This window comes from Balaenoptera acutorostrata, chromosome 12 (genome assembly GCF_949987535.1).
Source record: "Balaenoptera acutorostrata chromosome 12, mBalAcu1.1, whole genome shotgun sequence".
NCBI lineage: Eukaryota > Metazoa > Chordata > Mammalia > Artiodactyla > Balaenopteridae > Balaenoptera > Balaenoptera acutorostrata.
Window position 1 is genome coordinate 69,703,094 of NC_080075.1, and position 23,928 is coordinate 69,727,021.

The 23,928-nt window shown below is 37.1% G+C and overlaps 1 protein-coding gene across 10 annotated transcripts in view; it reads right to left on the reverse strand.

Moving 5' to 3' along the window:
- Positions 1-23,928, reverse strand: part of LCLAT1 (lysocardiolipin acyltransferase 1) — a 293,997-nt gene that overhangs the window by 64,382 nt on the left and 205,687 nt on the right. For 8 of the 10 annotated variants that reach the window (XM_057557827.1, XM_057557828.1, XM_057557829.1 and 5 more), the window contains one exon: positions 18,579-18,695. In XM_057557827.1, coding sequence (XP_057413810.1) covers positions 18,579-18,695 — 117 coding nt within the window. Of the gene's footprint in view, positions 1-3,811; positions 3,982-10,847; positions 11,455-18,578; positions 18,696-23,928 lie in introns of those variants that run through there. The other 2 variants (XM_057557835.1, XM_057557837.1) reach the window with 2 other exon arrangements.

Here is a 23,928-nt window from a genome sequence, read left to right on the forward strand (position 1 = left end):
AGCAGTATCTTGCGAGATACTGTGCTGGGGTTGAGGTGGGAAAACCTGGATATAAATGGATGGACCAGTATCGCTGAAATAAGGAAAAAATTCAAGTATGTACTCTCTGGGCCTTGGGTAGGGGCAATGGCAATCAGGTGGGGAATGCTGCTATTGCTGTGGTGATGCAGAAGACTACTTTTTACTGCACTTCCATGAAACAATGAAGCCTATGATCTTGGAGTTTATAAAAATGGAATTTGAATTGTGATTGCTATTTGTACCTCTATATCCATATGGCAAAGGAGGCAATTAGAAGCATCTGAGAAACTTCTGGTTTAGCTCCTCAAATGAATAATACCAAATAAAATTCTGTAATACAAATTAATTAGGATCTAAATACTGAGTTTTATTTTAACAATAAGCCACAACAATATCCTCCTAATTAATACACAATAAATGACTAGTTATATCTGTTAGCTAACTTAGCTATGTCTTAAATTTGTATGGGCCAACACTTTAGATACCCGCCCACAAAGGAGCTAATTAAAGTACAAAATAAAATGAACTGGTTCATAGAGAGGTCCATCCACCACTCTTATATAATTGGGTGGATTTACTTCATTCATTAATTTATTCATTCACTTTTACTGAACAACACAGGAGTACTGCCCTAGGCAGAGAGAGAAAGAGAAACAGAGACACTGACAAACTCATGATTCTTGCCCCAAAGGAACCTACAACCTAGGAAAGAAGATAAAATATATTTGCAAATTACACAATTCTTAAGAGTGGTTCAGCTGTTGTAGAAGACTGGAGGGGGATAGATAGCACTGCCAGCTGAAGAGATCAAGAAATGATCTACCATCAGCTCCATGCTTTGTGTCCCCTTAGAGGGGTGGGATAGGGAGGGTGGGAGGAGATATGGGGATATATGTATATGTATAGCTGATTCACTTTGTTATAAAGCAAAAACTAACACACCATTGTAAAGCAATTATACTCCAATAAAGATGTTAAAAAAAAAAAAAAAAAAGAAATGATCTACCTGAGCTGGGCATAAAAGAACAGGTAGGTTTGAAGAAAGAGAGATAAGATGGTTGCAGAAGGTGAAGCGAAGGAGTGAGGTCAGTGCAGGGCAAAGTGAGTCTCCACTTTGCATGGAGCTTAAAGCTACAGTGGGAAGTTAGATTGGGCCTGTAGCACAAGGTCGGAGAGCTCAGTAATGCTTTTTATTGTTTTTATCAGCTTCCTTTTCTCATTTTCCACAGCAACTATTCCAAACTCTCATTATTCACCTCTCTCCCCTCCCCTCCCTACCATAATCATCACATTACCACCTAACCTCTGACCTGATAGAAGAGCCTTTCATCAGAGCACCCCTTACTTTCTCACCCTTTACTCCCCAAACCAAAATATATATTCAAGCTCAGCCTTGCTTCCTGCCTCTGAAAATGAGGAATCTCCTTAAGTTTGTTTCTGTTCCTAACCCCTCCTGATTTCTCAGAAAATTTGCTCCATCATTAATCCATTTCTCTTCCAGCTTTTCCTCCATTAAGTTTTCTCAGCTTTTAAAAACACTCAACTCCCCTAGTATCCTTGATGTGGCTTCCCCTTCTGTTGACTGCTCCACCTCTCTCTTCTCCTTTATCAGCAAATTCCCTGTAGAAAGTATCTAAACTTGCTGTCTCCACTCACTCACATCAATCTGCACTCCACTCACATCTGGTTTCTGGCACCCCCATTCCTGTGAAACTACTCTCTCTAAGGTCAACAAATACATCCTAGTGCTGAACCCAGAGGATTCTTCTCAGGCTTTATATCCAAAGATTCTATTGGCACCTAGAATTTCAGATAAGTTGCTAATGTTTTAGAAAATGAATCCATCAAAGTCCACGAGTATTGAACCTTGCAAATTGGCCATCTACTGCTGAAAAAGATTGATTTAGATGAAATCAATATTTGCCAATACATATCAAGGGACTCCCTATCTGGGTTTTGAACTTTAAAAACACGGTTTAAGGCATAGCTATTAAAGTTTGGGGTAGGTATTACGGGATGGGGCTTAGATTTTATGGCTAACTCTGTAGATCACTAGGGGTGACAGGCACTAAGTAAATGGTCCCACACACAAAAAAACTGCAATATAAAATTATGGCCATTTACAGCCATATACAGAAAAGGCAAGATTTTTTTAAGTCAAAACCATTTGTAAAAACACAAATAAGATATTTCTCCAATGATTCTTTCTTAGGAAACAGCTTTGTAATTAGGATGAATCATACTTTTTTCCCACTATATGCCATCATACAGTCTGCAAATACCTCACTCATGGATCAAAAGAGATGTAAAAAAAAACATGGGATGCAATTACTTTTACTGAGTCTTCCTTTAAATTGAACATAATTAATACAGAAATCTCAAAATAAAAGACTATTTTGGGATGACTATGGTGATGGAAAGCCAATAGATCTTATTTTATCTGAGAACAAGTAGTAAACTGCTTAGGAAGATAATGAACTCTTTTAGAATACTAAGAAGGGAACAATTTACTCACCAGTCCCAGAATATTTATAGTCCTAAATACTACCTGCACAACTCCCACCATTTCTGCCTCCTTTTATTTTTCACTTTGTTAGAAGTGAGACTTCACAACAACCAAGACTACCTCTCTAACTTTAGCTCTTACCACTTAAAAGGGTGAACTTTGGGCTCCAGTCAGGCCAGTCTCCAGCACTGGATCTCCAACCCTGACTGTACTCTCCCAGTATCTTTACCAGATCAAATCCTGTTGTTCCTCAGGATCTAATTCAAGCCCTGGTTCCCTAAACTCTCCCCTTGCTCTGCCACTTCACTTCCACCCTTCTCTTCTGCCGGGTATATGGTCTCCATGGTACTTGATCACACACTAACTTTCCAAATGTGAACACAGGAAGATGTTCATCACAAGTTTTTATTCTCATGCTGTCACCAGCATGCCTTGATCATATAGTATTAACTATAAAAACAGGCTTTACCTAAGATTCAGATTATTTGCATTTACAAAAAAAAGATATTTTCTTTAGAATATCTAAATATAAACACCTTTCATCATAATTTTAATGACAATGCATACAGGACAAACTTTTTATAACATGCTTCCCATTGCCCAAATTCTGTTCATCTGTCGAGTCAAAACAAAAGTCAGTATTTCCCATTAAATCCTTCCTAATGTCAGTTCTTACCAATATCCATCCCTAAAGTATTAAACTATAAGCCTTCATTATGACTGATTTAGTAACATAAGAGGCAGCTACAGTCTACTTGAATTATTAAGGAAACTAATATTGGAACCAACATATTAATGATATTTTTACTGATCAGATAGGTTATTAATAATTTCTTTAACAAAGATTAATTCATAAACTATTTGGAAACTTTGTTTGGATTACTATTATGAACGTATTGTGGTTGTTAAAATTCTGTTCTGGATGAAAGCAAGTAAGTCCCCTGACCCAGAAAAGAATGTTCAAAGTAATTTCCATGTACTCACACCAACAGTGCGAAGTTCCTCTCCTGACTGGAAGCATATCAGGGCCAAGTGGCAGGTCTTTTATAATAACAACTAAGAGCAGTCTGCAACAGGACTAGGAATAGTTTGTCATCCAGCTTTGAGGAGTGCTAGTTAACCGAACTCAGTCAGATCTCCCACCCAAGAGCAGTGATAACTGTGCCCAGAAAAGACATTGACTAATACTTCCTTTTCTGCTATAAACTAGCTCATCAGCATTGTAAATCACCCAGAGCTTAATGCAGTGAGTAAAATCTAGGAAGACTCCTTATGCCTTGACTTCTAAGAAGGTCACTGCTAAGGTTTATGTTTGACTGAAGCAGTTTTTCTTCGCTTGGATAATAATAACGCCTTCCCCTCAAGCCCTATGCACACACATACTTTAATACCTGGCTTTGACACCGTGAGCCATGTTTTTCTTATTTTATCTTCTGCTAAAGGCCATTTCAAATCTATGAGGAAATGGGAAAGATGTAAATCATAAATAAACTATGAATACAGGATTTTAGAACTTTTGTACAGCAGTCTCAAAAGTTTTGTCCGAATTTCCACATGGAACCCCAAACGATTTTCAGGCTACATTTATACAATGCAAGATTAAGCCAAAGAATGCAGAGTTTGGGGAGGTAATATCTATCAAAGCAAACAGTTGTTAACCTACAGATAAGACAACTCTCAACACAAATTTCTCATATTTAACATCTAAAAATTGTGTAGCACCCTCACGGTTATCAAAGGCTTGTTGTTTAAGTCTACAAATAACCACGCACTCTAGATTCTTTTGAAGTGCATTCTATATAATAAATAACAAGGAATTACAGACAGCTGTTTACTTAACTCAAGTATTTGTGAGGAGTATCTTAGTCACCACAAACAGGCATGTAACGTGATCAACAGAGAACAACAAAGATGAGAAGAGCTCAAACAGGACACTTGCTGTTCAAAGATTTATGATAGCAGCTTTTGTTCATGTAAAATATTAGAATGAAGACAATCCAACACATTGTAGATTCCTGTTTTTTACATTCAAATGAGACTATGCCTGGACAAGGCACTTGATAAAACAAAGATTAAGGAATAAATGTACGTTAGTGGTTATATTTAATTTCTCTTTCAATTATTATTCCTTATGAAAAAGATGACTAAGTCACAATGAAAATTATTTGTATTAAGTTACTAATTATCACAAAATAAACACACTAAAATAGGCATGCTGTATGTACACGCATGCTCTGACCAGTCAGTATTCTTACAAGAAGGAGGATACCTGGAATTTGCTCCATGTGGTCAAATGCAGTACTTAGGTGCAGAGAGAATGAAAGCTATTGAGAACACATGTGCTTTCCTCTCCTACATAACTTTGTTATGAGAAAGCAGATGAATTAGAAAGTTACTAACACACTTTCAACATCTTGCATTTCATGTAGCATAAAAAGGCCAACTTAGGATAACTGCACCAGGACTTGTTCTCCTCAGTCCAGATTCTATGGCAAAGTACATTCGGGCACTCTTAGCAATCAAATGATAAATACAGGGATGCCTATATTATAAAATATATAATAGTAAATGTAAATATAATTATTTTATATAAAATATAATTATGCAAAATAAAATGGAAAAAATTCTTTCATTTAGAAAGCTATTCAGATAATTTTCCACATTAATAAGCAAATAACTTCTATATTTAGTTTCATGTTCCTGTGGCACTGATTTCTGATAAGAATCTATTTTTAAAAAGTGAGGGCACATGAACTTGGTTTGCATGTGCACATGCATAAGCACACACTCACACACACCAGCAAGGTCAGTATTGTTTTAACAATACCTTTGCAATACTCAAAACAAACATCAATTTACTTAAAAACAAAAAAACAAAACGAGAAAAGGTCCTAGCAACTGGAAAAAATATAGAAAAAATATTTTGAATACGAAAAACTATAAAGCTAAAAGAGAAAGGGCATAACCTTTAAAAATATGGAAATGGGACACATGCTCAGAAAAAAGGAGAAACAAGTTAAAGCTTTAAGGCTTTTTGGACAAGCCCAGAAAAGAAAAATGATACATCCATAGTGAAATTATATACTATATAAAACAAAAAGGCAGGCATAATTTCCTGTTCAGATGAACTTCTGGATTGAAGTGTCCACAGCAGTTAGATTCAGGCCAACATCTCAGCTTTGGTGAGAATAAACTTTGATTTTCATATGAACAGGAAGCTGAAGTATAATATTGTTACATACGTTGTGCATATGCACTGAAACTCTTATTTTGCTTCAGAACAACATTATAAGGACATGAAGATTTAGTGCTTAGCTGCCGCTCGGGGAGATAACACCATGATGGCAGAGCTGCCAGCATTCTCTGCTGTTGGTTCAGCTGCCTCACTAATGCCTTCAGAGGGAAAAACTGAAAGAATGAGTTTAATGTATGTAACAATATTCTTTACAGTCCGTATACAGCCTACAGAAAGTTATCACTCAAAGACAATTCCACAAATTTTACTTACAAAGCTTCTTCCACAATTCTAAATTTTAAAATAAACATATTTTGTAAGTGTCACAGTCATCAGCATTTTTCAGTGTACTACTCTTAAGAAACTAATATAAACATTATAACAGAGTATCAATACTTAGGCATTCTGAATGAGTAAAATACAACTTGTATATAATTTTCACTCATTTGTAAAAATGGTAGTCTAACCAATTGGAGAATATATATTTTGAGAATTTTTATTAATGGTGGCATAAGACATGAACTCATCACTGAGGCCTACCTTTCACACTCGTCGGCATTTATTATAGCTGGCCGGTGTTAGAGAAATAGTACATACCCCCAGAACAAGATTTTTCTCCTACTGAAGTCAAGTGGTACAGAGAGGCACAAGGCTGCAATGACTGTCTTCTCAGGACTATCTCAGAAGCTGAAACTCGTTGAGTAGAAATACCAATAAACCAGGAAACATTTAAGAACCACAATTCCATACTGATTTTTACATGATCAAATGCCAAGAGCTTGTTCATGTAAGTTGCAAATAATATGCTTCCGTATGTCCCTTCTAATAGTATAGATAATCTGGGGGGGAAAAAAAAATCAGCCTTACATGTATCCTACAGTGGATACTGAAGGTGGTAGGGGGCATTACTAATCACAAGTGCCTGTGTGTGAGATGCTGAAAACAGCAGCTACAAAATTTGTACAAACCTATACCGAGTACCTGTGATACTCATGACACTAGGACCTCAGATATAAAAATGACAAAACACAGTATCTACCCTAAAGGAGCTCAGAGTCCAAGTGAGAGAAGGACCAAAAAACAAAAATCACTGATTATAGAAAATATGAAAAAAGTGATTGACAAATGCCTGGAGTATGACGAGAGTAAGAAGAAAGAACCCTAATAACCTGGTCAGGAGATTGCCTGAAATGTAAAAGGCATTTGAACTGTCTTGAAGGACCAACAGGAGCTACCCAGATGATTGGGAACAGTTCAGGAAAAGGAATAGCATGAGAAAAGCATGTTCGACCTGGCTAGAACAAAGACAGGACATGGAGTTACAGCCAGAAACAAGATGAGAAAGGCCACACAGACAGGGACTGAGCTTTGGGCAGCGGTCTGTTGACCATGCTGTTAAATATTGCAGACAAAAACACATGAATCTCAATTGTTTTCTGCAGGCCACACTGGCCACCCTCAGCTCAGAGGTAAAGTCACCTTCAGTTCCTGAGTAAAATCTCAGCAGGCTCAACTTCCCTAAGAGAAGCCTATACCCATTTCCACCTACGAGTAAAGCCCTTGGACCTGTACTTAACTCGTGATACAAAATATCTGCACAACAGATGCTTTATGAAGAGTAACCAAAACCTGTACAAACCAATTCTCATCCAAAGCTCAGTGAGTAAAATACCATTTGTGGAGAATGATTTGAAGGACATGCAGTCTCTCCATACCTTTAGAGTTAAGACAATGTTTTGAGCTCTTATGAGGCTGTTTTTACTGAACTACTCTTTCTCCTCCTGCCATTAGCCCATGTAGGCAAGCACTCTGCTGCTATGTGGAACATGTAACATTAAAGATGCTGTGAGGCTGCTGGGCACGACAGTGCACAATGTCCCCTGTGAGGAACCAAAGATCTTTCTCTCAAGTCCTTCAGAAATGGTCATGCTTTTTCCGAGCATGTGGTTTGCTTTAATCTTATGGCCCTTGTCAATGATATCATTCAGTTCCCTTATATAGAAGGTGCCAGAAAGCTCAGGGCCGATTTATAGACCCATATTTTATAGGAATATAGAGCTTATAACATATGTCTTATGTATACAATAACCTTGTAACATGTAACTTGTCTATTAAATTCATCCCTTTATTGTCCCTTTACCTTAATTTTTTTTTCTTATGCCGTGGTGCTGCTGTTATCGTAACATACATAATTATGTTTGCCACTTTAAATCTTTATTGGAACATAGCAGGGTATAAAATTACAGCAACCAAGCAGCTGATTGGTTCAAAAAATTTAAAGAGCATCTTTTATATGCCAGGTCTCTGCTGAAGGCTAGGATAAAAACTGTCAGTGGACCTGACTTGATGCTTATGGTCAGGAAACTGAGAGTTATGGACAAAATGGATAATTAAACAAGTGATAATACCATAGGAAAAACATTTATATAGGGCAAATATAGTAGGAAAAGCATTCACATAGGGAACACAGAAGTCTAAGATAGCTAGGAAGGCTTCCCAAATGAACTATTATCTAAGCTGCGACCTCCAGGCTGAGTAGGAGAAGTTCTGCTATAGTGGGGAAGGCTCAGAGTACAGTACACTCTGGGGAAGGAAAGCAGTTCAGTATGTCTGGGACAAATGGTGTAACTAAGGAGACGGCAGATAGGCCAGAGAGGTAAGCAAGGACCAGGTCACAGAGGGCCTGGCAAATCATGTTAAAGAAGTAGATTTAACCTTGGAGCACTGTGAAACCCAGAAGGGTTTGCCGGGCGCTGACACAGTCAGATTTGCACTGTAACATTTATTGAGTGCTTGCTATTTTCCAGGCCCTGTGCTAAGTGTTTTCTGTGCCTGACTATACTGAACCCTCAGAAGAGTCCTATAAAATCATAGAAAGTAAGCACTATTATTACTCCTATTTTACAGAAGATGAAAATGAGGTTTAATGAGGGAAAGGAATCTAACCAGGCACACTCCTGGTCCTAGTGAAGCCAGGATTCTAACCCAGGTCTTTTGACTCCAGGGCCTCAGTGCCTAATTTAGTGTGCTGTCACATTCATTTAGAAGAAGGCTTGATTGACAATGATGATAATGACTCTGTGGTGTGAGGAATATAGGAGGAAAAGCAATTTAGGGGGAATGACAAATTCAATTCTGAACATATTGAAGTGCCTGCAGAACCTCCAAGTGGCAAAAATCACATATACGGCTCTCAAGTAAGAAAGGGCTTTTGGACCAAGGGTTTAGAATTAGGAGTCATGAGCACATGGATGATCATTTGAGCCACCAACCTGAATGACATGTCTCAGGGAGAATGCGTGGAGTGAGAGAACAAAGGAGCCTGGGAGAGTCTTATGAGGAACATAGAGAGGACTGAAGAACCTGCAAAAAAGTCATGAGAAGTGGCCAGAGAAGTAGGAGAAAAAATGACAAGTCAAAGGGAGAGCGTATTTCAAGAAGAATCAACAGTGCCAAATGTTGCTAAGAGGAAAATAAGAATGGAAAGGTATTCATTAGATTTAGAAATAAAATCTTTGTTCTTAATGGTTTAGGTGACATGGCTGTTGCTGTCCTTTTAGGAAGGTAAGAGATAAAATATATTAAAATGGCTATTAATATAAGATCTGTGCTAAGTCCTATTAGAGAAGAAAAAGATATTCAGTCCAGATGTCTGCCAGCTGGGGGAAATGAGAATGGACTCTTAGAAGAAGATCATTAAAGGAAAAATAGCATTTGGAGATTAAAGAAAAGAGCAAAGCCTTGCAGGTTTTAGCCTGGACAGATGTAACCAGAGGCAAAATTCAGAAAGCATAAGGCACAGTCAGGAATAGTCCATTAATTCAAATAGGTTGGCTCATTCTGCATTAGTGGTAAAATTTAAAAAGTAGATTGGAACCATATTATAAAGTCTTCACCAAGGAATATGGAAGTAATGCACATATTTAAATGTCTTTTCTCCCTGGAAAATGCCTAATTATTCTTTAATTCTCAGCTCATGTGCCACCTCTTCAGTGTCACTTTAAGTAAAAAAAGACTAGCCTTGCTCTATATGCTTAAGTTACTTTCTATTCATATCTCTTATGATAATGCATTTTAATGTTTCCTAAACTTGATGATACTGAAGGGAAATGGGTATGTCTTGGTACTGGCAATATCTCAGCAAGTCAAATAACGTATGTGCCCAAGAAGCATTTTCTGAACAAATAAACATACACACAGTTACATTAGAGTGGTACTGTATGAAGACTGACTGTTAGCTGTGTGCAGTATGGATTAGCAAAGAAGAAACAAGAGGCACTCCAGTGAGAAAGCCAGGAAGCGTGAAGAGGAGAGGTAATGGGATCCCATCGAATGGGGCCATTGCGGAAATACAGGAAGTTTCTCTAAGAGATGCTTCCAAGGCAATATCATAGAAATTGGTGACCAAATGAAATGGGGCAGGGCATAAGACTAACATTTTTTAAAAACTTTAAAAAATATACCCTTGACTCAGTAATTAGATTTGGAAATATATCCTACGGAAATAGAGATTTACACATACTTTGGCATTATTTATAAGAGTGGAAAACTGGAAACCATTTTAATTTTTAATAATAGAGGCCTAATTAAATAAATAGTGGCACCTCTATCTGATGAAGCACCATGCATACATTAATGTATCATAAAAAATTATGTAAGGATGGTGAAAAAATGCGCATTATAGTAAGTTGGGGAAAACATTTTTACAAAACGAAATAGAATTTAACCCAATTTTTAAAATAAAACATGGAAAAACACAAGACTCAAAAGGCACTGGATATTTGAGAAGTGCCTGACAAGACTATGGGTGCCATTTTCTTCTTTGTAATTAATTTTCCAACTTTTTTTTTTTTTAAATAAAGAAAAACTTTTTTTTTTTTATAGGAAGAGAGCTAATATTGAGAAAATCAAGTCATCAGGCTATTTTGAGAGCTGTTGGCAAAAAGAAAGAAAAGATAGAACCACAATTTGAAAGGACAGATAGTTTGAGTTTTGTTTTAAGGATCAGAGAAATAAATGAAGAACTGGTAAATATAGGAACCAGGAAAAAAAAAAGAGAGATGCTTACAAAAAGGAAATCCTTGATTTATTTTTCCATTTAAACAAAACACACAGTACAGCCAAGGATACCAGGGAGAGATCTAGGTAAGAGAGAAAAACCCCTACAAAGATGGCATTTTTGTAGTATCTGGAATAGAAGAACTGCTAACTTCTTACATAGCAGGAAGAACATGGGCTTTGGCATCAAAGAGACCTGAGTTTAGATCACGGTACCTCCACTCAGCAGCTGTGTGACCCTGGGCAAGCTGTTAACTGAGCCAGTCTCCTCGGGTGTAGCACAGGGCAAACCACCATCTAGCACAGTTATGAGAACTAAGTGATCTGTAAGAAAGTAGCTAGTGGGGTAGCTATGAGCCCAGGAGCCACCACCAGACTTTGATTCAGCAGGTCTGAGCCTGGACCCGAGTATCTACGTTTTTAAAAGCTCCCTGGGTAATTTTACTGCATGGGCAGCAACTTGTGAACAGTTCAGTGCCTGGCACAAGGCAGGTACTTGCTAAATGTTAGATGGTTGTTTTTATGGAGAGAATATAGGGCTTCTATCATTTTTCATTAAGGCTGTCATGACTTTCTTCACTGAACACAATGGTAAGATCTGTCCCAAGTGAGCTGTTTGCTTGAGTGACTTGATCTAGAAATGGAAAAAATAAAAACATGACTCTTTGGGGGTAGGAATTAAGTTCTTCAACAATAATGGTGTCACACAACCTTCTTAAATATTGTCTGTTACTTTACAGCCAGGTCTTCAGCTCAATCAGACTGGTTTTGCCTAGCTGACCAAACACTGTGCCCTTTCTTGTACTTTTCCTTTCCTGTTCTCAGCCATCCTTATTTTTCCTGCCTATCCAAATTACATATAGTCTCTAAGGTCCAAGGGAAATTCAGCTTCTTGAAGAAGCCTTACCTGAGTATTTCAACACTACATGATCTCTCTTTACTGAACACACCTGTGATTGTGTAATGTAATTAAGCATAATATTTTATACTGTATACCACAAAACTTGGCATGTAATTATACTGTCATATTATTTTTTAGATATTTCCATGAGTACTAGTCTTATCTATCCAGGAAGATGATAAACTTCTTGAAGGCAAGGTCATATTCCACAGAGTGTTTGACTCCTCACTCCCAACTACTTTAACCTAATTTCAAGTTATCTCAAATGTGCACACTTGTGCCGCCTAATGGTGAAGGTAATTATTGCATGGTTACAATTCAGTAACTGGCTGACAAAGCATGTAACAGAACCAAATAATGGCTGGACCAAACCATTACTTGTTTAAAATCAAAGAAGAATAAAGCTACTACTGTTAAAAATAATACAGCAGCAGAGATGATAATGACTATAACTAAATTTTGGTGCATTAAGTTAAAATTTTTAAATTGTGTGATAAATTTCTTAAAGCTGTGTAACTAAAAATCAAAACCAAAACTTTCTCATGTAAAACCTTCTTTTCTCTAAGTGAGCAACTTCCTTTTGGGTTTGGGTTAATCTTAGTACTGAAAAAGGTTATATAATCACATATTGAAATGTCCTGTGATTAGAGGTACATATGAAATAAATCTTCCATGACAGATACTGATCAGTGTAATATACATTGCTCTGGGAAGATGGTAGGACACTGTGCTTATCTTTTCAGACAAAAGAAAATATTAAACTCAACTAATACTGATTTAGTCTCTATTAGGGGCAGGACAATCCATATCCTTAAGAAGGTTATGATCTAGTAAAAGTATAAAAGTACAAAAATGATGGAAATCAAGGTACTCAGGGAAAACTTGTTACCATTATTATTACAAGAACAACACATCTGTATAATGTTATATAATGGGTGTTATATTTCAGGTTAAGTGTGTGTTTTCTAAATGTTCTTAATCTCGGTGAAATATATTCTAAAGAGACGCTCAGAAACTACTTTCTTTGTTTTGCATTTTCTCTTATTCAGTGCTTCCTGTTAGGACTTCTTATCCTTAACTTCTTGATGTCTTGAATTTCTCATCTGCCTGAACTTGTGCTATTAATATCAGAAATAGTGAATTCAGGTACACGCATGAGTGAGCAGTGAAGATGTTACCTAATGATAATTGGGTTTTTTAAATTTAATTTTTGTTTTATATTAGAGTTTAGTTGATTTACAATGTTGTGTTAGCTTCAAGTGTAGAGCAAAGTGATTCAGTTATACATATATCCATTCTTTTTCAGGTTCTTTTCCCATATAGGTTGTTACACATTATTGAGTAGAGTTCCCTGTGCTATACAGTAGGTCCTTGTTAATGATCTATTTCATATATAGTCGTGTGTATGTGTTAATCCCAACCTCCTAATTTATCCCTCCCCTCCCCCACCTTTCCCCTTTGGTAACCATGTTTGTTTTTGAAGTCTGTGAGTCTTCTTCTGTTTTGTAAATAAGTTAATTTGTATCATTTAAGTCCATCTGGTCTAATGTATCATTTAAGGTCCATTTTCTTACTGATTTTCTGTCTGATCTGTCCATTGATGTAAGTGGGGTGTTAAAGTCCCCCACTATTATTGTGTTACTGTTGATTTCTCCTTTTATGGCTGTTAGTATTTGCCTTACATACGGAGGTACTCCTATGTTGGGTGCATATATACTTATAATTGTTATATCTTCTTCTCGGATTGATCCCTTGATCATTATGTAGTGTCCTTCCTTGTCTCATGTAACAGTCTTTATTTTAAAGTCTATTTTATCTGATATGAGTATTGCTACTCCAGCTTTCATTTGATTTCCATTTGCATGGAATACCTTTTTCCATCCCCTCACTTTCAATCTGTACATGTCCCTAGATCTAAAGTGGGTCTCTTGTGGACAGCATATATATGGGTCCTCTTTTTGTATCCATTCAGCCAGACTATGTCTTTTGGTTGGAGGATTTAATCCATTTACATTTAAGGTAATTATCAATATGTATGTTCTTATTGCCATCTTGTTAATTGTTCTGGATTTGTTTTCTCTTTTTTGGGGGTGGTTTTTCTTCCCTTCCTCTTTTGTTTTCTTCTTTTGTGATGTGATGACTATCTTTAGTGTTGTCTTTGGGTGCTTTTTCTTTTTTGTGTGTGTATCTATTATAGATTTTTGGTTTGTGGCTCCCATGAGGTTTTGATATAGCGTCTCTATATATATATATGTATATATATACACACACACACACAAGATTATTTTAAGTTACTGGTCTCTTAATTTCAAATGCATTTCCAACATCCTGCACTTATACTCTCCTCTTCTCACAATTGCTGGTTTTGATATCATATTTGTGTGTGGATGATTTCCTACCATTACTGTATGTTTGCCTTTACCGGTGAGCTTTCTCATTTGTAATTTTGTTTGTAGTTGTGGCCTTTTCTTTTCTGGCTAGAGAGGTTCCTTTAGCATTTGTTGCAAAGGTGGTCTGGTGGTGCTGAATTCTCTTAGCTTTTGCTTGTCTGTAAAGCTTTTGATTTCTCTGTCAAATCTGAATGACAGCCTTGCTGAGTAGCATATTCTTGGTTGTAGGTTCTTCCCTTTCATCACTTAAAATATTGTATATCATACCACTCCCTTCTGGCCTGCAGAGTTTCTGCTAAAAAATCAGTTGATAACCTTATGGCAATTCCCTTGTATGTTATTTATTGCTTTTCTCTTGTTGCTTTTAATATTTTTTTTCTTTGTCTTTAATTTTTGTCAGTTTGATTACTATGAGTCTTGGCATGTTCCTCCTTGGGTTTATCCTGTATGGGCTCTCTGCACTTCCTAGACTCGGGTGACTGTTTCCTTTCCCAGGTTAGGGAAGTTTTCAGCTATTATCTCTTCAAGTATTTTCTCAGGCCCTTTCTCTCTCTCTTCTCCTTCTGGGACCCCTATAATGTGAATGTTGATGTGTTTAATGTTGTCCCAGAGGTCTCTGAGACTGTCCTCATTTCTTTTCATTCTTTATTCTTTATTCTGTTCTGCAGCAGTGGTTTCCACCAATCTGTCCTCCGGCTCACTTATTCATTCTTCTGCCTCATTTATTCTGCTATTGATTCCGTCTAGTGTATTTTTCATTTCAGTTATTATATTGTTCATCTCTGTTTGTTCTTTGAAGCTTCTAGCTCTTTATCAAGCATTTTTGTATCCTCTGTGTGCTGCGCCTCCACTCTGTTTTCTGAGATCTCAGACCCTCTTTACTCTCATTCCACTGAATTCTTTGTCAGGTAGATCGCCTATCTCCACTTCACTTGGTTGTTCTTCTGAGGTTTTTATCTTAGGCCTTCGTCTGGAACATATTTCTCTGCCGCCTCATTTTGTCTAACTTTTCTGTGTTTGTGGTCTCCGTTCCTCAGGCTGCAGGACTGTAATTCTTCTTGGTTCTGGTTTCTGCCCCTGGTGAATGAGGTTAGTCCAGGGGCTTGTGCATGCTTTCCTGGTGTGTAGAGCTGGGTCATGTCCCTCTGGAGGGCAGGGCCGTGTCAAGGGGTATGTTTACAGGTGGCTGTTGGCTCAGGACAACTTTAGGCAGCCTGTCTCCTGATGGGTGGGGCTCACCCTGTTGGTTGTTTGGCCTGTGGCATCCAATCACTGGAGCTTGCAGGTTGCTGGGTGGGGCCAGGTCTCAGTGCCAAAATGACAACCTCCAGGAGAACTCATGCTGATGAGTATTCCCTGGGGCATCCACCATCAGTGAGCCACAGACAACCCCCCGTCTCCCCAGGAGACACTCGAAGACCCACAGGTAGGTCTGGCCCAGGCTCTTATGGAGTCACCGCTTTGCCCTGGTCCCTGTGCACGTGAAACCTTGTGCGTGCCCTCAAGGAGCGGAGTCTCTGTTTCCCCCAGTCCTGTGGAGCTCCTGCACTCAAGTCCCACTGGCCTTCAAAGCCAAATGCTCTGGGGGCTCCTCCTCCTGATGCCATACCCCAGGCTGGGGAGCCTGACATAGGGCTCCCAACTCTCACTCCTGTGGGAGAACCTCTGTGATATAATTATTTTCCAGTTTGTGGGTCACCCACCTGGCGGGTATGGGATTTCATTATATCATGAAAGCACCCCTCCTACCATCTTGTTGTGGCTTCTTCTTTGTCTTTGGGTGTAGAATATCTTTTTTGGTAGGTCTGAGTCTTTTTTGTTGATGGTTGTTCAGCAGTTATGATTTTGGTGTTTTAGTGAGAGGAGGTGAGCTCAAGTCCTTCTGCTCTGCCATCTTGTCCTCATACATTTCTTCGGTAATTGGTTTTCATATGTGGTCTCCAGGCTTCCACTGGAATATTTATTTATAATGGCCATTTGTTTTAAGAGCAAGCTTCTTTTTCACTTAATTGATAAACAAAAGCAGATCCCAGAAAAGATCAGGAAGTTGTGCTGGGCCCTTTCTGAGTCTTAGATTTCTTTCCTAAAATGATACTCTGACTAGATGACTGTGCCTGCTCTCCCCGTCATCTCAGGCAGCATCATAACCACTTCCCTTGTGACTCCCATCCCTCCACGATCTGGCCATTTAGCCTCTTCTTTCTTTTAAAATATTTTCCTTGAAGAAAAACCATCCAGCTCACTATTATTACAAAGGTGCTTTAACTAAAATCACACTATAAATATACGAGGCATCATATTACAGTAGAAAGAACACAGGCTATTCAGTCAGACCAACCATATTCCAATAACTTTGAGCTGATTCTTCAATTTCTGCTTCAGTTTTGCTCTACAGGTTAAATACTGGTAACTACCAGGACGGTTGTTGTGAGGGTTAACTGACCTTACACATACAGAACACTCAGCATAATGCCTGGTACTTAGTAAATACTCAGTAAACGTTAGCTGCTGTTACTATTATGATTACGGCCATCATTATTTCTTGTTTCTATTATTATCATAGTGTATAGGACCCATTCTACTTCTCTAACTGAAGTAAATGGAATCATCTAACTTTTTTTAGCTGAAGCAAATGGAGTCATCTGTGTTTCTTTCTTTACTGATACAGAGAAGGGGGAAAAATCAGTTGCCACTTCTGGCAGGAAAAATGACATACTGTGGTTGTTGACTAGTACTCTGAGTGATGACTAAGTAATACATGTTCCCCAAAGTTATAAATCAGTTTGCTACTAAAATATTTTCCAGATTTCAGAACAGAGAGCTCTGTAGTTATATCCTCATCCACTATAAAATAATCTCTCAACTATCCTGCCTGCAATTAAAAAGATCTTTATTAGCAAAAGATGTGTTCCAACAGCATGTTCCATGATGTCAGAAATACTTTTAAAGTAATCATTAAATACTATAAAATATCAGATTGTTAGAAAATAAAAAACATATTGTTGAATGAGAAGGGAGAGTCTAAACAGAATGCCACAGTAAGTGGTACCACGTTTTGGGGAAGAAAAACAAAAAAACAAAAAGCAGCAGCATCCCTGTTTTAATGTCTTGGTACCTCCCTGTCCTATTCCATAGGCATAAAGAACTGTGTTCTCCATGAGCTTCTATGGGTAGATGGACACTCACTATTCATACACAATATGACCATAAAGCCCATGTTTCTATTTCATTTAGTTATAACCACAGAATTCCAAAAGCAAGCCAAACTAACAGGGACAATGTTTTTAGTTTACTATACCAATGTGATTTTGGATTGACTATGCATTTCTTTTATATCATGAGTACTTAGTTGTAAAGATGCTTTGTCTTGGCAGGGTTCACTAAATGAGGTTATACTTTACTTTACATCTTAAAGTACATTAAACCCTAAAGGAACAATAGTGATGCCAATTAGGTTAAGAAGTAAGAACTTTATACCTTTTCTTATATAATGTTTCAAGGCCTTCATGTTAGGCACAAGCAGTTTTATGACAACATAGCAATTATCAAATGAAGGTGATAATTTGTCACAGATGTCACCTTTATACAATATGGCTTGCTAGAAATCAGAGTGGAGAGCAGAAACATGCAAACAAGATTTTTCTTCTGCTAGGTGACTCTGGGCTTTGACTTGTTCTTGTAAAATTAATAACACTTCAGCATGTTTCTGGACAGTTCCTTTTTCATATATATCTATATGTCTGTTATCCATTTGTATATACATGTGTGTATGAATATATAAATATTTACATATGCAGCTATAACAAAATGTCCAATTGGTTTTTTTTCATAAAAATATCAAAATGTAAACATTTAAATGGGTGTGACATGGTCAGTGCAATCACCTTGGCTCCAGATGCCCTTCAACAGACACGGCTCTAGAGGACGTGGGGGTGGGGAGGGGGTAGTGTGAGCCACAAAGTAGGAAGCAGAAGAACGAGGTTCCATCCGTGATCTATGGAAATTTACGAACGACCTTGGATGCCACTTCTATTTAACAACAAAATAGAGATAGCAGTACTTGCCTTCCTACCAACCGGAATCACTCGTTGCAGTGAGTGGAATAATGAATGTAAAAATATTTTTTAAGTTATAAATAACTATATTATAAGTGATAAGATACTTTCAAGACAGTTTTGCTGCTTTGAGAAGCATTTAAAATGGAATGATGGTCTAACTATGTATTATTTTCTGTCTATTCCAAAAAAGGAGAAAAAATGTTTTGTTTTTGACAAAGATTCTTTTATATTTCTAAAGAATACATAATAAAACATTTTAGTGCACGGGGTCAAGTTAGCATAAAAATACAGTATCTCATTTCTTGAGATAAAGTATGAAAAAGTGCTTTGTAAATTCTACAGAGTTAATGTGAAGTTTAGCCATTTCTGCCACTTATATAAAAAAGTACACTTTGAGATGGGTGCTTACCTTCTCTTAGACGGTCTACTACAAAAGTAAAGCCTGTAGTTCTTGGATGTAAGACATATTCATATTTCTGAAGTCCATTCTTTTCAGCAAATTCATTACTTCGAGCCGTGCTATTTTCTAAACAAAACAATAGGCCATTAGAAGCCATAAAATAAAGGAAGATAAGTGAGGTAAGGAAATGGTGCAGAATTTCTTTGATAAAAATGGCAGTTAATTTTTCTGTAATTAATATAACATACTGAATCAAATGATAAGATAGAAATACTTTAGTAAATCCCTAACAAAGATCCTAGAGTTACCTACTTATTGGAATTTCGGAAATTTTATAATAAGGTATTAATAGATGTTTTATGACAGTTTATAAATTAATATTCAAATCCTTAAAATTCTTTAAGAGATTTCATAAAATAGTCAATATACAATGAAAACTGAAATACAGATAAAATACTAATAACTAAAATTTTCATAAAATAGTCATTACATAATAAAAATTGAAATACTAAAATATAAAGATGAAATAAAGTAAAACTAAAATAGTAATAAAACATAAGGATCTAGACATCCAGAAGACATAACTAACAATTTGCCAAATATATCAGATCAACATTTTTTTAACCCAATAATTTAGGGCTTCAGTGCAAAGTGAAATATCTGCCTTGCTCAGGCACAGAGCACACTAATATTACTAACCAACACCACTCCACGACAGAATGGGCACATGATTAGCACACCATGTACAAACATCTGAACATGGTTTGGCTGAATATAGTTACTGAGTCAAGTATATGTTCCAACTGTTGGCAAAAACTTCTTTTTCCATTCCATGAGGTAACTTTAAAAGTTCCAAGAAGAACCAAACCCATTATTCAGCAATTATATTTGGAAAAAGTAAAGTGTTCAGAAATTTGGCCTTAGCTGCTGGGGGAGATCATGAAATACCTTCTGATGACAGCAGACGTTAGAACCTGCAATCCTCAGCGCCATCCTGAAATTTATAGACCATTCCAAGTCACCAGGAAAAAACCTATATGTAAAAATACTACTTTCCGAGGAGTAAATTTAAGACCACAGAATCCTCAAAATCTCAAAAAACTATAGATGGATTCAACGACACTAAAATATTCAAAGAACACTCCTATAAATTGAGTCAAAAAATTAAACAGATCTCCAGCAAGTCAAAAGTAAAAGCTCTAAACAAGAAAAGTAATAAGCTCCTCTGACATTCATTTGAGGGGAATATTCTGGGCACGGGACTACAGAACAGTATTTTATAGACAACTGGCAGGACCTTACATGGGATGAGGAATCCCAGAGACACCACAAAGAAGAGTAGTTAACTACTCTTCAGTTTGCTCTTCCAGTTGGTCACAGACTTGGGGGATCTGAAGATAAAACTGAACGCTGTTGTAGAATGTGAATACAGGTGGAAGTAGTTCTAAAAGGCACAGGCACAATGTGGGAAGAAAGAAATAATCGCAGATCAGAGATGCAGATTTTCCCCTCCATCCCCACTTTATCTGCCCACCCCCAGACTGTGATTATTAGGACTGACAGACTAGCATCCCACTTTCTCACCACAGCCTCCTATCTCGTTAGCCTGCTCCCTGTAACACTCCAGTGCCAGCACACCTACCACTCCAGTGAGACTACCAGCTGCTTGGATGTTCTCAAACCAGCCAGGCATATTCCCACCTCAGAGTCTGTGCAATGGTTCTTCCTGCTACCCAGAATGCCTTCTACCCAGACATCTGCATAATTTTCTGCTTTGTTCATTTAGTCTCTCCTTAAATAAGAATTTAAGGGGCCTCCTCAAACCACCTTATATAAAACAGCACCCTACGTCCCCATCTTTTATTACTCTCTCTCCCTCTCTCTCTCTCTCCTTATCTTGCCTTTCTGTACAGCATTTATGAATACCAGGCATATTTTTATTATTAGTTTTTAATGTTTTTCCTCATTAGAAAGTAAGCTTCATGAAAAGTCTCATGAAGAGACTTTTTTGTATATAAAGCTCCAGGCATTCATATATTTATTAAATGAATAAGTTTTACATACAAGGGTGTTTAATTGCATGTAATATTATATAATTGTTAAAACCTAGAAAAGCTTTCCTTTCTAAACCAGTAAAACAAAACAGAAAATCATAATATACCAACTGTGATGGTTAATTTTATGTGTCAAATTGACTAGGCCAAAGTACCCAGATATTGGTCAAACATTATTCTAGATGTTTCTGTGAAGGTGTTTTTTGATGAGATTAATATTTAAATCAGTAGACTTTGAGTAAAGCAGACTATCCTGCATAATGTGGGTGGGCCTCATCCAATCAGTTGAAGGTCTTAAGAGAAAAAGACTAATCTCCTCAAGCAAAAAAGAATTCTGCCAGCAGACTGCCTTTGGACTCAAACTGCAACTCTTCCCTGGGGTTGCAGCCTGTTGACATACCCTGTATATTTCTGACTTGCCACCCTCCAGAATCATGTAAGCCAATTCCTTAAAATAAATTTGCCCCCCCCCACCCTTTCTCTCGTTTTCTCTCCCTCCCTCTCCCTCTCCCTCTCCCTCTCTCTCTCTCTCTCCACACACACGTGCACACACACACGGTTCTGTTTTTCTGGACAACCTTGACTAATGATGTGAGAGATTACAATATTAAGTACAAAGAAAAGTGTAATTCTGGTTTTCCAATTTTAAAATTACGTGTATGTGTGCACATATATATGCCTATGGATGTGTGTATGTATACGTGTGTGTGCGCGCATGTGCACATGTGACCAAATGACCCAAAAACAATAGAGCAAAATTAGAATAGTGCTTCTTTATGGGCAGTGGGATTAGAGTAATATTTGTGCTCCCTTCTATGTTTATAAATTTCCCCAAAATAACATGTATTACTTGCATAAGCAAAAAAAAAAGTTATAAACAACAATAATATATGAAAATAAAATATAAAGTTACATTTAAACGTACTAATTTGAAAATGTGCAAACAAGCTGGATTCACAACTTAAAGAGGATTATAAAACATTCTCTTTGGGCTTAAAAACCCAAGTCTAAAGTTAACTGTGGTAGCTAAAAACACCTTTGAGTTAACAGATACATTTTCAAACCAAAGGTATTTTGCTAGCCTACTTAAAAAAAAAAATCATATCCCAACTCAAAACTATTTGTAAAATACTGTTTAAAAAAAATTTTTTTTTTTAACTTCAAGATCAGTCTATTTATTTCCTCTATCGCAAATAGTCTGGCTTTTGCAAGTTGGCCTTAAAATGTAAATACTGTTTTAACTTTAAAAATATGCAACTACATCATGTAATAATGAGTACTCTGGACCCTGAAAATATTCAACTAGATGTTAAGTTCATCACCTAAAAAGACACTTGAAAATACAGACTGAAAAGTTTTAAATATCTACTTTATAAACTCTGAACGTCTAATGTATGAACATTTTAATACTGATGTATCAAAGTAACAGCAACCCATGAGCTTTTATCCCATTAGTTTTTAATTACTAAATAACTTCCAAAGTTGCCACTCTTTAGTGTACATTTTGGCATTCACAAAATCTATCATTTCAGTAAATGACTTTCTATACTCTAATACAGATGATATTTCAATACTCAAATTTAAGTATTATACATTCTAAGGATTAAAAAAATGTAAATATGGCTGGCTGTCCATTAAAATTTCCTAATGATAGTTCAGCTCTGGGAATCAATCAACTTACAACTAACAATATATTTTCAAGCTTAAACAATAGGCAGCCAATATTACGCTCAGTATTACCCTCTGTGACCCAACTACTGTTAGAATTTTAACTATAAAAATCAAACATACTGGGCTTCCCTGGTGGCGCAGTGGTTGAGAATCTGCCTGCCAATGCAGGGCACACGGGCTCGAGTCCTGGTCTGGGAAGATCCCACATGCCACGGAGCAACTGGGCCCGTGAGCCACAATTACTGAGCCTGCACGTCTGGAGCCTGTGCTCCACAACAAGAGAGGCCGCGACAGTGAGAGGCCCGCGCACCGTGATGAAGAGTGGCCCCCACTTGCCACAACTAGAGAAAGCCCTCGCACAGAAACGAAGACCCAACACAGCCATAAATTAAAAAAAATAAATAAATTAAAAAAAATTTGAAAAAAAGAAAAAATGCTCCCTATATAAAAAAAAAAAAAAAATCAAACACACTATACAGTAAGTATAATTTAGTACATCATACTAGTATATAAAAATTGCCATGCTTCATTTAGCTCAGTTCCAATCTGTCATACATTAGTCAAAGATCTCTTCCTTGGTATTAATGGTAAATACTTCCCAAAATAATTTCTCTATTAACATATTACAGTTTAGTCACCCATTCACTTACTTAAGTAGTTGTGTAATTTGTATTTTCCATCTTGCACTCTTTTTTGGGGTACTGGGTTCCAGAAATTACTATGTCCACAGAGTGAATTAGATTTTTCATTTATATGTTCTCCTCTCAGGTTCTAAGGGTTGCCCTTCTTGGTAGCTCTTAGTTGCCTTGATCTAGTATTGAGGATTTAGAAGACAAGTTCACAGGGATCTCTCCGTACTATTTGTGAGTTTTAGATTTCAGTTCTATCCTGCTTCAGTCTGTCTTCCCTTGTACAGCAGACCTTTATCCACTGGGTCCTTCTCAAATTCTGCTGTATTTTTCTTAAAGTAACCAGGGTACTAAAGCTTTTGAATTTTGCTCTTTTAAGTTGAAGGATTCTATAAAACTACTTCCTGTTGTAGCTTACTTCCTCCCCCACCAATACTCATCAACCAGAGCAGTTCTTCTCTCCATCTTAAATCCTAGACTGCAATAGAAGGCTTCACCTGCAGAAATGACCTGTGGTTCAAAAAAGATGTGAAGCCCACTGATTTAGTAAGAATGAAAGACTGTATTTTGTTTTTAATCTTTTAAAGCATTCCTTGAGATCCACTGGCATTCTTGGCCTGTGTAATTTGATATCTGGGAAGATAGAAAAGTCCTAGATATATTCTCCTGTGTCCCCTCTACAACTCAACGATGGCTGAATTTTCTTTACGAAAAGGACAAGGCCTTTCCAGCTTATATTAGAGATAAGGCTTTAAAAATACCAGGAAAAAGGCAACATACTAACTTAAATCAATAAGTGAAATTGGTTACTATTAGATCCTTTCCTTTTTTTAAAAATTAATTAATTAATTAATTGATTTGTTTTTGGCTGTGTTGGGTCTTTGTTGCTGTGCACAGGCTTTCTGTAGTTGCGGTGAGCGGGGGCTACTCTTCATTGTGGTGCACGGGCTTCTCATTGCAGTGGCTTCTCTTGTTGTGGAGCACGGGCTCTAGGCATGCAGGCTT